The 15,058-nt window shown below is 39.1% G+C and overlaps 1 protein-coding gene across 1 annotated transcript in view; it reads left to right on the top strand.

Moving 5' to 3' along the window:
• Positions 1–15,058, top strand: part of LOC113233734 (protein LIFEGUARD 4-like) — a 92,692-nt gene that overhangs the window by 62,233 nt on the left and 15,401 nt on the right. The window contains exons 4-5 of the mRNA XM_026468918.1: positions 1,922–2,084; positions 12,095–12,221. Coding sequence (XP_026324703.1) covers positions 1,922–2,084; positions 12,095–12,221 — 290 coding nt within the window. The remainder of the gene's footprint in view (positions 1–1,921; positions 2,085–12,094; positions 12,222–15,058) is intronic.

Below are 15,058 nucleotides of genomic sequence, written 5' to 3' on the forward strand. Positions count from 1 at the left end.
GGTGGCGGCGGCGGTGGCGGCGGCGGTGGCGGCGGCGGTGGCGGCGGCGGCGGCGGCGGTGGCGGCGGCGCCAACATCGGGTATTGTCGCCGCTTTGGTGGAACAGGAGGGGGGAATGCAGGTGACATCTGCGAATATGCAGGCTCCTATCTCCTCTTGGCTGGCTGCTTGCTGGTTGCCAGCTGAGGTTTTGCATTTAAAGGACGACGCGCCGTTGACTTAGATTTCATCTCGGATCCCGACTTGCTAATGGCTTTAGCAGCCTTCAGAGTTTCCGCCAGCTTTTCACCAAATAGATGGGAGTCAATCTTAGTCTCATAGAGATACCCTTGATTTCTTTTTTGATAGATGCACAAATGAGGCTTCGTCTTTTCATGGACTCGCAATATTGCAAGTCACAGAGTAATTAAGCTCCCTCGAGTAGGGATTTAATAATTAATGAGTGTTTATGCTCAGTCTTGAAAATCCCTGTGAGAGAGTGAATCTCCAATGCAAGAGATAGCGGCAGCAATTTGGTTTTGCTTATGCTCGGTCCCCTTGTCCTTGCCTATCATAGTGGCCTTTATTTCTGGATTTAGTAGTGGGGCCGTTAATCTTTGGCAAGTTGTGGGCATTAGGTGTTTCTCAATGAGGTTTTGTCGGCATTCCTTAGTAAGGCCGGAGGTGACTAAATGTCCCATCGAAGAGCAAGGTCTTTCTGAATGTTGTCTCCCATTTTCTTGGATTTATGCGGGGATGCGCCCAACATCTCCAGGATATCATCGTCTAGTGGACATTCCTCTGGGTTAGCCGAGATAATTGACGACGGCCCTGGAGAGGGCTCCAAGGTGTCCAGATCCACTTCTTGTGCGGGTAGGCCGGGTTGTGAGGTAGAAGCAACCGCATCTACTATGACATCTTGGCCATCTGGGAAAAAGTGCGTAAAATAAGTAAATGCGTATTTTATTATGCACAAGACACCCAATTCAGGTTAATGATACCTAGATACTTATAGAATTTTATTTACGAAAGCAAATTTATGTACAAGTTTTTGCTTATTCCGTATTTGCAATTTTAGTTCACGGATTTGTTATCTATAATGTGGTATTTGTACAAAATTATGCACACGGCGCAACTTAGGCCACAATGTGGCGGAAAGTTGCATCGGTATTTGTACATTTTAAAATGTTTGAATGTTTCTATTGTTAAAGTATGACTATTTTCTTTATGATTCTAAACTTCTGTCTGATCAAATGAGAATAAGCAAAGAAAAGGAAAAAGCTCTTAATTCTACCTCCTGTTAAAAATATAGTTTTATATTTTAGCGATATTGCAAAAATGTAATTGTCTAAATAAATAAATACCTTCGGCGCAGGCGACGTAATGTCTGATCTTGATTCGCTGCTGTACGAACTTAAACGGCGGCAACTTCTTTTCATTTTTTCTCATTTTACATCTAATATACTCATCACTATCTTTATTACTATTTCTTATCGACATGATTTTTTTATAGCACGGAAAGAAATGCTGTGTAGACTAGCGTAGTACTGAAACGCGAATGAGGTTTGAATTCAAGTAACGATTATTATAAGGGCACGGCTGCCTGGTGGGAAATTGGGGATACCAGGTAAACTTAAAATTTATCTTTTTTACCTTATTTTTATTTTTAACTATAGTGTACGATTAGCGAGTCATTACGTGAAACTACATAATTTCTCTAATCTCGAGGATGAAGCACGACGTATAATTCGACTCGAATTAGTCTTCAGTTTCAGTCTTATGACTCAAGACTTCAGAGTTAAAAGACTAGACTAGTAGTAGTAGTGAGGCTTTAAAAATTAATCGAGGTTTTTTTAAAAGGCCTTAAAAGACTGAGTCTCTTTCATCACTAGTGCCCAGGGCACTTATTTATAACGTTTGTAGGTATGTATTGTTTTCACAGGTGCGTAGCCTTCGGAATCCAATTGCTTACTTACCTTGCGCTGTGGAGCTGCACGTTGTCTTGTCGACGCAAAGTGCCATGCAACTACATACTTCTCTTTATTATTCCGCTCCCCTTGGGTTTCACGCTAGGGCTCCTCTCAGTGCTGCTCAGAACCGACAAAGTAAGTGCCTATGCCTTTGGCTATTTATCCCAAGAGTTCAATTCCCAGTTCGGAATTTATTAAGTTCCAAATTGTATTAAATAAAACTGACAACTCACTTTTTAGCCCTAAAGACACCTTCATATCACACGCTTATAGAAGCGCTGCAATTGCGCCACTGCTAATTTCCTTACAATATTTAGAAACACAGTTACAGCGCCACTATCGTGTCACGCGCGCACCACTTTGCAGTCACAATTACGCTTAGGCCACACAAAGGCGGTACAGCGGGAAAAACAGTCCGGGGCGATCCTGCGGGAAACGAATGCGTACCGGGGCGTGCCACACAGCAGTCCCAAACGTAGATCCCGGCAGAATAGCGGAGCGAAGGCGGCCAGTGTGACACCAAAAGCAGCCACGTTTCATTATCTACACAGATTTTAAAGAAAGCACCACTTCGCTGTCGGATAAAGATCAAATTTTAAAATTTTCTGCTTTTATTAGCGCTACGAAAGCAACGCAAAAGAAATTTCGGTCAAATTCATATTGAAAGTAACTCCCGGACCGCGCCCCACTGCTGCCGCTCTGTGTGGGTTCTGTTGCATAGAACTCAATGGAATACGACTCCCGCGCCCGCAACCGCCCTACGTTCGCCACACGCCCGGCCCGCACCCGGTCCGCCTGTTTGTCATAGCGTTCGACCCCGGGCCGCGACCGACCCGCCGCCGTCGATTTCAATGTGGCAGAATTCATAAGAACTCGAGCATTACAAAGGTCCTGCGCCCGGAACGCTCCCGCTCCCGCCTCTGTGTGACCAGAGCATTAGTGAACTAAAAATTATCGGTAATTTATAGTTCACTACAGACTCCCAGATGCCACGCCAAAATACCAAGTGACGGGACGAACAAGTCGTGCGCCTGGTGGTAAGCGACCCGCCTGTCCATAGCACTTGCAGTGCCACCCAGAGCTGTACATCGCAGAGATTTGAGGGGCACTGTCACTGCGCCCGCCACCCTGAGACACAAATTTGTAATGTAGCATATTGCCATGGTGCGGCCGGGAAACACTATTGTTTACCTATAAGAATTATCCAAGCTTCTATAACTAACAAAGGAAACCAACACCAAGTTTTAGCATTGGTCGTTTATTGATCGGTTTACAATAAGTAATAAATTCACCTCTTAACTATACTGGAACTTCATGAACCACCCGGTGTTACTACCCTAACTAACCTAGTGATGGTGGTGGCCCGTCACAAATTGATAAGTCCCGTGTGCCTGTATTTTCGCCAACACATTACTGCATGGCGGCAGAAATATTGGGCTGGCAGTACTTTCCTGGTCGAAATCTTTCACAAGCAGCTCTACTGCTACTAAAGTGGTTATAGAAACTAGTAGACAAAAGCAATGTAGTGAGGTGATAGATATCTGTCATATTTCTTAAGAGTCGTACAACCTCGATGACTTTGGTTGATTCCGCATAACAGTGAAGGTGTTCAATCAATCACTTTGGACAAAATAAGTATTAGTAAAATTGAGAAACTACACTGATTAGTACACGGTGTGAAAACACGATTCCTAAAAATTTTCACGATGGAAAAAACACAAACTTACCTCGAAATTAAAAAAAAACCTGTGTATTCAATAGGGACTTCACATATAGCAATGATTTTTTTAAATATAAACTGAACTAAATAGAACACGTTATATAGTATAGGTACGATATACATTTTTCAAATGGCTTTGCGTTCGTTTGTGTCCCTGCTCCTCGATAAGCAATAAATGATTTGATTTTGTTTGGTTTGGTTTAGTTTTTTTTTATTTTACGGAAAAAAATTAAATTCGAGCTGAGGTAATACCAACTCTTAATATCCACTTAAACACAGGATTTATTGGAAATTGCTTCGTCTTCTTCTTAGTTTGTCAATTCTGACGTTTATATTTGTGAGGACCTGGGAGTGATTCACATAATCAAACCGTTACGATATCGTAACGATTTAGTCGTTGAACTGCTTTTTCGTATTCACGCGTGACAGTGAACGTCAACGAGTCCAATTTTAAAGTAGTTCGATCCAAATGTCGTTAAAGCGTATTCTGGTATATGAATCGAACTTAAATCGACTCTCCTAAACGACAAGTCATACGTATTCTGCTAAAATTTTGACAGTTCTTTAAATAGACTTTCGACGACTAAATGTGAAATTTCACAATCCAAGTTGTCATTCATTAGTCGTTACGTTTCGATTCTACTCATACTTATCAACATTCGTTCAAGTGATACGTGAATACCCATTTTGGATAGGGCTTCGATCGAACGACTACGTAACTTCAACGATATTTTGATAGCTTGAACTTACGTGAATCGCACTAAACAACACAAACAAATTGCACCTTATGACTGCTAATTAAAATCAGTTTTCAGTTTGGCTGGTCAACCTTTTTTCAATCACCCAAAGCATTTCCGTATCTCTTTTAAAAAAAAAAATTTAGTACGCAATCTGTAGTTACAAAAGCAATCATTTTTTGGAAATGCGAATAAAATAAATAAACAAGCAACTGCTTATGATTATAGAAAAGAATCTGAAGCATAAACTTATTATGGCGAAACTAATAATAACACTATAGCAATAACAAACAATTATAATACAAAATTGGCTAGGCAGTGGCCACAATCGCACGACAGGACGAGTAAAACTACCTCTACTTGTCTTAACGATGACAATGCGGGTTGAGCCGTCCTTCAAAGGTTGCACTGCTTCTTCGACACCTAAAGACCATGAAATAGCGGCGCGTTATCCGTTTTTGTAATAACCACTGTGCCAACATGGATGGGAATAGATGACGTAGGCCATTTCGCTCGCGTCTGCAACTGGTACCTTATCTAGAAGGGCATGTCGACCGAGCACATTTACTGACTCGATGGGTGATGCGGGTAAGAATAGCTGTGGAGCCGTGTAACGAAAGTGAGCTTGCGTCAAAGCTGACGGCTCAGCGGGATCGCTGCTCGTGGCAGTCAGTGACCGTGAATTAGGGCCTCTATTTTCATAAGTGTCGTAGAAGCTCTTCGTATGACAATATTTGGTCACCAATCACTTTTACAAGATGGTTCTTTATAATTTTCACCATACTTCCCCAAGAATCTCCGAAATGCGGGGAAGCAGGTTGAATAAATTTCCAGTCAATTCGGTTCTCTGCGAGCGAGCGAGGTATGGGCGATATTTGTCGAGAAACTTATGAAGGTCTCGCAAATACGAATTAGCGCCAACAAAATTGGTGCCATTGTCAGTATATAAACATTGCACTGGGCCACGCCGCGACAAGAAACGCTTTAATGCAGCTAAGAAATTGGCGGTACGCAATTCTGTCGCAATTTCGATATGCAAACAGTGGGTTGTGCGACACGTGAAGATACATAACCACGCTTTGGTCTTTTACTCCCCTACCAAGGATAGGCGTATACTGCAAAGGACCGGCTATCACATCCCTCCCGTATGCGTGAAGGCTTTGTCCACATGATTCACACGGCAGCTAGATAGATCTGCCATGAGAGGGAAAAATGATTGCGAGTTCGCCCTAAAACACGGATTGCACTTATAAATACGCTCGCGAATAACTCGTCGAGCGGCAAGTATCCAATATTGATGCCTGAGCAAGGACATCAATGTTTCAGGACCGGCGTGGAAATACTTCCTATGGAAATAGTCAACTATTAGGTTAAACACAAGGTCGCGCCGCGGTAACACAACGGGGTGCCTTTGCGAATATTCTAAACCAGCATTTGATAGCCGACCGCCAACGCGGACCAATCCGTTTTTATCTAAGAATGGCTTAATTTGTAAAGCGGCTGAACAACATTCATTGTTCTTTAGTTTGTCGATATCGTCAAAAAAAATGGATATTCTGTAAATTTATAAGAATTTTATTGTCGGCGAACTCTAGATCAGACCGAGTGAGCGACACAGCGCGAGGTTCGGGCTTTAAAATACGATATATATATAAATTACGATACGCAATAGTCTTGACCACGACGAAGTTCGCTGCGCGAGGGAATAATGCAGTGGTTCTGCTGCATCTGCAGTTGCGGCATCTACGAGCGGCTTAAGCTCCGGCACTTCTCCGGAACGGAATCACAATCAAGCTCTCTTAAAGGCCATTCAGATGGATGCTTGGGAGCCCATGGCGACTAACTGAACCACAGATGGTGATCGACAAGCTTCGCGGGCGACAGGCCACGCGACAAGCATGTATGATGAAAGTAGCTGGCTGGAATGTGTTTAATAATTTCGGCACAAATTCGTCAACGTCATTGAATCCAGAAAACTTTTGCGCAGCGATATGCATGTTTTTTTCTTGCAATTTTCATTAGTATAATTATAAACAAATAAATAACAATACAAATTACGACCTTATAATATGCTTTCCTCTTCTTCCTTTTGGAGATTGTTCGTAAAATCATACAAAATTGTTTTCACATCGGAATTTCCATCACTTATAGCAGGGACATAGCTCTGGGGCTTGCGTAGAGGTACTTTCCAATGAGAAACGACGATTATATCATAACTATAACTTTATATGTGTATTTCATTTCAAAGCTTTGTCCAGAACTCTAATATGTCTGATTGACAGCAACACTTTTTTATTCTTACAATTCTAAATACAAAGCCTAAGCTGCCTGTACTACAGTACTGCTACAGAAGCTTCACTTGACCTGAATGAAATGTACACCTGAAGATCATCAGCGTAAAAATGGTACTTACAATTTTTTATGCATTTAGAAATATCAGTGCTGTACAAAATGAACAGGATGGGACCCAATATAGATCCCTGAGGGACTCCCCGAGACACGTAAGAAGCAGTTGACTGGCTTTTTTTTTCATCGATACCGCACAGTTCGACTCGTTGTTGTGATCGATCAATAAGGTAACTTGTAAACCACCTCAACGCAACACTGTCAAAACCATAATATGCTAGCTTAGAAATGAGTAAAGTGATATTGATAGTTTGAAATGCGCGCGAGAAATCTAACAAGGTCAGTATAGTTCCGTCTCCAATATACTGCGCAATATACTGTTGTTATCATTTAAGTATTCAGTGAGCTGCATACACAGTACCTTTTCAGTACCTTTTCGACATAAACGGCAGAATGCTGATAGGTCGAAAGTCCTTGAGATCAGTAGTGCGATTCACGTAAGTTCAAGCAATCAAAATATCGTTGAAGTCCTATCCAAAATTGGTATCCACGTATCACTTGGGCCGTGTTCTGTATAAATGTGTTAACCCACAGAAAATCGTAAAATGAGTTATGAATGCAGTCTTATACCTTATAATATAAAGTTGAATATTCTTTTCAGTAATATATTTAAAAAATCGTAGTAATTGTTAAATCAAAAATTGTTTTCACAAAATCTGGTTCGTCTCATGGGGGAATTTCGCAAAAATGTGTTATGTGTGGTTAAACCACAAATGTCTTTCAATGTCATTTGTGAGTCGTACGCGGAGGCCCATGGGCTCAGATACAATTCAAAAAAAAAGTGAATGTATGATTTTTAAAGCTGGTACCAAATGCTACTCTTCTGTACCCATTACTCTTTGTGGCATTGCCCTGAATATGGTACGTAAATTTAAATATTTGGGCCACTGGGTCACCGACGACTTGTGTGATTGCGAGGATATTAATAGGGAGCGTAGGGCGCTGTCCGTCCGCTGCAACATGTTGGCCCGTAGGTTTGCTCGCTGTACAAAACAAGTAAAGCTGACGCTCTTTAGGGCATATTGTCAGAGCTTTTACGCGTGCGGCCTATGGACTAACTTTACGCAGCGGGCGTACAGTGCATTGCGTGTACAGTACAACGATGCGCTCAGAGTTCTGTTGAAAATGCCGAGATTTTGTAGCGCCTCCGCCATGTTTGCGGAAGCTCACATTGATGACTTCTACGCTATAATACGCAAACGGAGCGCTTCACTACTGTTTCGCTTCCGGGCCAGCACCAACGGAATTCTGAGCGCTCTGTCCGAGCGCTGGGATTCGCCTATGACGTGCAGGTGGTTGCAGCTGCATGCCAGTGCATCCCGCTTTAGTAAGTAAGTAAATAGTAATTTCCATTTTCATTATTAATACTTTGAATTTTAGTTTATTTTTATTTTTGTTTTATATATTTAATTTTAGAAATTCTTATTTTCATTGTTTCAATTTTAATTATTAGTAATCAATTTTAAAAGTTTATTGTATTTTTTAGCCTTAATTTACAAAATGTTTTCACTAATTTATTGTACTTAATTAAAAAAATTTGAATATGAATTAATTTAAACTGCCTCCGTGGCCGAACGGTTACCATGCCGGACAGCCATGAAGACGTCCCAGGTTCGATTCCCGGGCCGGGAGAAATATTTGTATGGCCTACATTTATTTGTCTCGTGAGTTTGGGTGTAATTTGTAATTGTCTATTTGTGTGTCCATGGCACCCGCGACACAGGGTTTCCCTAGTGCGGGGCTGTGTCGAGTGTGTGCGTTATTATTATTATTATTATTGTATTTGCTGTAATTTATAAATATGGGTCAAATTGCCTGAAATAAATGATTATTATTATTATTATTATTATTAATGTGGTTTGAAACGATTTAGTTAGTACGCTTAACACATACAACTTGTTTTAAAAATGTAAATACTTAAATTTTTGTCGATGATATGGACAGACCGGAAAATGATATAAATTCTGAAACTGAGGATTGAGCGATGAGAATAATCCTTTTACTGGTAAAATAAGAATTTGGAGGATGGCGCACCTTTCAAGATATTTATTGCGAAAACTGAAGCTTAAAAGCTTTTGGTTTATTTCAATCTGAAAAAAAGGAATGAAGGCGAATGTGAGTAAGACGAAGGTGATGGTAATTGAAAGGGATAAAAGTGGAAAAATGGGGACAAGATTGGTAGCGTTGCCAGCCTTTGAGAGCCCTGTAAACACGCTTTTTGAAGAACCCTATGTTATAGCGTAAAGGAAATACTTCAGGAAGAAGATCATTTCACACTTTGCAGGTTCGAGGAAGGAACAAACAAGATGCCAGGCATCTAAGATGTGGGGATGGAGTCTACTCCTTTGGCGGGAGGTGTGATGATGAAAACGAGACGGTAACACCAGTTCGAAAAGTTCCTCAGAGCACTCCCTATTGTAAAGACAGTAAAACACAGAGAGCCAACGTCTCTCCATAGGCTAAGAGGCTCCATACCGTCTGCGAGTTTGTGACCATCGACAATATGAACAGCCCTACGTTGGATGGAGTCAAGTGGGGCAATCTGGTATTTGGGAGCTCTTGCCAAGAGATGCGAGCAATACTCCATATGGTGCCGTACTTGTGTGTTATACAACAAAAGTCGGTAACCTGGTGAGAAATACTGCTTCGCTCTATTGAGCTCTCCCGAGCTTTTTGGAAGCCAGTTTGGCTTTGCTCTCCAAATGACCCCGGAACTGGACTTCGTTCGTGATGTCGAGTCCAGGTATCCCAATAGGAGAGAAGAAAAGGGTAAAGGTGTTCTGTAACTTAGGCGCTATTACAAAATTTTTAGCGGTGAACTCGTGTCTTTGCGGGGTTATATTTAACAAGATTCTGTCGGTCCCATTCTGAGACCTGCTCCAAAGAAGTCTCGATTTTGGACACAAGTTGCAATCTGTTTTGTTCCACTTGCTGGTATATATTTGTGCGACCTGTATAATAGGCATCACTGGTACTGCAATCTGTAGAGCAATGAATGTTACTAGTTAATAACATATCGTTGATATGCAGGATGAACAAGGTTGGCGACAGCACAGATCCTTGCGGAACGTCGGTGTTAATGAGCATGGTGTCCGAGCACAATCCGTCCACAGCTACTTTTAAGCTCCGCTCAGACGGGAAGCTAGCGATCCAAGTGCACAGCCCTTTTGGAAGCCCGTAAGATGGTAGCTTCGATAGAAGTGCCTTGTGCCAGACCCGATCAAAAGCCTTAGCGATGTCTAAGCTCACGGCCGTTGCTTCCCCCTTGTTTTCGATGGCAGCTGCTCATTGGTGCGTGAGATACACAAGAAGATCACCAGCAATACGACCGCGGCTATATTAATAAAAGATGGTTAGTATGATGATATTGAACGGAAAGTAATAGTCGAAATCAGGTAAATGGAGCTCTGTATGCCTTTGTGGGTAGCTAAAACGTGACAAAAAAGTGCGGGTTCCAACCCTGATTTACGGTAGCGAGTATTGGGTAGATAGAATATGATAGAAGACGCATATGTCTCGTTCAAATCTCGTAAAAGTAAGGAATGTTACGTCGAGCGGGGAGGCTCCTTTTGTGCACCCCCGATTGTTACTGGAAGAGAAGAAGAAGGGCTATTGATTATTGAAAACAAAACACGTTGACTGACAAAAATAAAACTACTGTTACTTGGTTTAATACATGATCACTATGAAAATGTGATTTCTCAGTGTTTGCAAGGATTAAGTGACACTTACATACTTAGTGACACATATGAGTATACGTACTTTTCCGAATTTAGCAAAAATGTGATAACCATACTTGACACATAAAGTAATAATTTTGTTGATTCATCGAATTTTGCATAAACCATTTTCATTTAATTATTAATCATAAATTTGTTAACTTAAAAAGATAATAAACTGATCGTAATACTTATTTCATTACAAATCTTTTGATATATAATTTCCTGTAAACTTCATTAATTAAATAAGTAAAGACAAAAAGTAACCAAAAATGTTTAATGCTCAATATCTCGAAACTGTCATTTTGTGGGTTAACTCATTTATGCAGAACAAGGTCCACTTGAACGAACGTTGATATGAATAGAATTGAAACGTAAAGACTAATAAACGACATCTTGGATTGTAAAATTTGACATTCAGTCGTCGAAAATCTATTGAAAGAACTGTCAAAATTTTAGCAGAATACGTATGACTTGTCGATCGATTTAAGTTCGATTCATGTACCAGAATGCGCGTTAACGACATTTAGATCAAACGACTTTAAAAGTGGACTCGTTGACATTCGACTGTCACACGTGAATCCTAAAAAGCAGTTCAACGACTAAATCGCTACGATGTCGTAACGGTTTGATTATGTGAATTACCCCACAGTAGGATTATTCACTTTAGGTACAGGTTTGACTAGGGCTTCTTTCCAAATGTTTGGAATGACTCCTGTATGTTGGTACTTGGTACTTGGTGCAACGGGCTGGTATCGGCAACTCGACGACAAGGCGCGTATTTTGCGTGTGGACTCCTGTATGTTTGTATGGATTGATTTATAATTCCTGTTATAACCCCCAACGTTAGTGGTAAAGTAAGCAATATCATGTCCAAAGTAATAGAAAAAGTTTGAATTATTTTAAGAAAGTGCATATTAAGAAAGTGCTCATTGAAGAGCTGCAAATTAGCTATATGTAAAGGTAGAACTGAGGATGTTTTGTTGAAGTCTATCACAGTACGTTTAATATTTTCCAAAGTGTATGTGGGTTCATTACTTGTTTAACGTGGTATTTGAAATAGGCTGCCTTTTCATTAAACATAGCTGTAGTCACTATACTTTTTAAATCTTTGTAGTATTTTTATTGATGTCGAGTTTAGTCACTCGACGTTTATTTAATATGTGCCTCATCACGAAGCCTATAGCTATAGCCTATAGGAATATCACCCTTAGTCTCTATGTGATTGTTGCGTGTGTTGTGGTCACAAAGTTGTAACGTTTAGAGCAATCTATTTAAATATTTTTATTTTTGTATGAAAGTAAAATAAATTTTCAAAAATAATGGAACAAATGTTGTTGTTCGTAGGACTTCTGTAGAGATGTATACAATGCGTGATGCCAAGAGTTAAGAAACGGTCTTTATTTTTTCTTTCCGGGTCGAGAGATAAGCTATTGTCTCACCACCATTGTTGCTAGGTTTTAACGTTCAAAATAAAGTTATAAATATCTTAAATAAATTTAAAGAAAATAATAACACTACTCTTCAAATTTATTTTTGTTCATTATATTTTCTCTTTGCCAGGTATTATTGACAGTGATAATATTAGCTGCTGTATGCCTAGGACTAATGCTGGTCGCCTTCATGACCAAGAACTTCACAGTGAGCTGCGGTATACGTGTTTGTTGCTGCGTCGTGCTCAGCATGTTTGGTAAGGACACGCTTTTGTTGTTAATAAGAGTGAGGCCAGACGAGCGCAATTTTTTGAGTTGGTGAGTCGCGTTTTTCTTTGTGTCTAGTTTACATTCGACCGAAATTCGGTTAGGGCTCCAGACGTACGTATTTTATTCAGTTGCTTTTAAGCGTTTATTTGTGTCGTATAGTGTAATGGATACATAAAAAATCTCAGTACAGAGTACTAAAAAAACCGACCTCAAAAGTACGTGGAATTACATCTATTTGCTAAGTTTTATTGAAATATCCTTAAATTTTGTACTGTACAGGTCTTGACACTGGAGGTAATAAAAATTAGTTCTCACTACTCAAAGAATATTGAGAGAAAACGCCTTGAATTGGAGAAATAGCAAAATCAACCATTAAAATAATTGTTCCTAAAGAAAATTTAGGCGCTATTTATAAAAATGAATCTTCTTACGTGAACAGCCACCCTTAGAGGTGGATGATATCCTTCAAAATGAAATGGCACCACTATGGAAGTACCCCCTTTACAACAAATAAAGAATCATGAAAATCGATTCACAAATATCGGAGTTATCGCGTAACATACATACAAAAAAAAAACAGTCTAATTGAGAACCTCCTCCTTTTTTGAAGTCGGTTAAAAAATAGTGTGCACTTATACAAATATCTTTTACAGGGTGTAGCAGAGAGGTATAGTCATATTTGAAAGTCGGATTCAGTTAATAGTATGAAACTAATCAGCGAAGTTCTTTTAGTACGGACACCGTTATTTACGGAAATTTCGCGTTGTACAGTTTCGATCAGCTGATGTTATTTAACGAAAATAAAAAGTCACTCCCCATTCTATTCGGAGCCAAATGTAGTAAAGACGACTTTCATCTCGAAAGCACAATTCGCCAGCGACCGAGAAACGATCCCATATCTGACGCAATTTTGACATCATTTGAGTACCATAATAAAACCAAATTACGTAACATAAAAAATTGTGAAATTCAGGCATATCACTGTAAATTTATGAATTAATGTGATATTTTTATCATTATGTTACAATTAATTATTAAATTTATTATTATTTTATTTATGTAATAAGTGTATGAACGTTTAATGAATAATAAATATTAAGAATTACTTTACCAAAATACACTACTTCATATTAAAACTATTATTTAAAACTCAGTGCATAATAACGTGACACAGTTTCGTAAACTTCATAATTTAAAAAATACAAAATACATCAATTTTCTTTTAACATCCATTAATAAAACCAAGGTCCTCTAAAAAACGCAATATTCAAATTATCTCTGTTTCTTTCTACCATAACATACCCATTCATCGATTATTACAATCGATGAATCGATTGATAGAAAGGCTATTAAGCCTTTAAGGCTATTAGGCTATTAAGTAGTGTTGCCCAAAAGTAGTCTTGGTCTTGCAGTCTTGGTCTTGGTCTTGCAGTTTTGCAAGACCGAGACCGAGACCAAGACCACTTAATTGAAGCAAGACCAAGACCAAGAGTGACCCTGCAAGATTTGTGCAAGAACAAGACCGAGTCTGCGAGAGTCTTGCGGTCTCTCAATTACGTCAAACGAGTGTTATGTCCTTACGAATTGTAGGTATGCCTAAAATTATAACCTACCAATATTGTCGTAAAATTGAAACTGCTGATGCTTTATCTCTTTTATGCGAAAGAGCGCTAAGTATTTGTTAATTTGCGCACAAAGACACCGCCCTCCGCACCGCGCTTATAAGACGGTACGGCACGTGTCGCGCGCGGCACCTTAGACATCGCTCAAAGCGACCGCGTTTTTGTAAAAAGACGTCGAAATTCCAAAGAGTAAAATTAATTCAGAGGCGCTCGGATTGTAGTCAAACATCTTGGTTTGGTCATCGCGAAGGATCGATGGGTTATATTATTATAATTTACTGTAGTTGTAATAATCATAAATATTATTATAGTGCTCTTATATTGGACTGTATAAATATTAAGTATACAGTTCATAGCACAAAACAAAACTACGTGTTATATGCGCTATTACTACTACCTACTTACTTTATTTAATAACTTTTGTACATAAACAAATTATTTCATTGATGGAATACCAATTTCTACAGAATTCCATGTAAAAGGTTTACTACCTACTGTTTACTGTACTTGTGTATATTTTCAATCAAAAGAGGCATACAGTACACGTAATGATTTATGTACATTCTGGTAAAGTGCCTTGAATTGTTACGTTAGGTACAACAACTTGCAAAAAAAATCTCTTCTGTTTTTAATCTTCAAATGAAACATTATTTTTATCAAAGGTTTTAAAACTTTTCTGTACCAATTTTTCGGCATGTGCCTATAAATAGGAAATTTTATATGAAATTTGTTTATTTGCAATTAAGCTTCGTTACGAGTCGGACCAGTAATTATTTTTGACATGAGCGACGAAGATTCTAGTCAGAGTAGTGAGAGTTGTGTTACATCTAGGTGCTCTAAAAGCAAATTTGATGAGTATTTCGAAAAATTCCTAAATCTGAAATGGCTCGCTGCAAGTTGTGCCCAATTTCTAAAAAGAAAAAAGTTGAAATAAAAATTAAAAACAGAAACACTTCGGGTTTAAGGAAGCATCTACTGTCTTGTCACGAAAAGGAATCGCAAAAACTTATACCTCTAAGAAAACCGACAACAATTAGAGATATTTCAAGTTTTTTTTAATACCACTGGAAGAATTGAACAGGTAAGATAATATTTAACATAACACCTCCTTAATATTTTTTATAATTTACATACTTATAGTTAGTGTCAATCGTTTTTTCTTGAGAAGTAAACAAACCGATTACATTGGAATTCTTAAAACG

This window comes from Hyposmocoma kahamanoa, unplaced genomic scaffold (assembly GCF_003589595.1).
Source record: "Hyposmocoma kahamanoa isolate Upper Pololo Valley unplaced genomic scaffold, ASM358959v1 80, whole genome shotgun sequence".
In the NCBI taxonomy this organism is placed as follows: Eukaryota; Metazoa; Arthropoda; class Insecta; order Lepidoptera; family Cosmopterigidae; genus Hyposmocoma; species Hyposmocoma kahamanoa.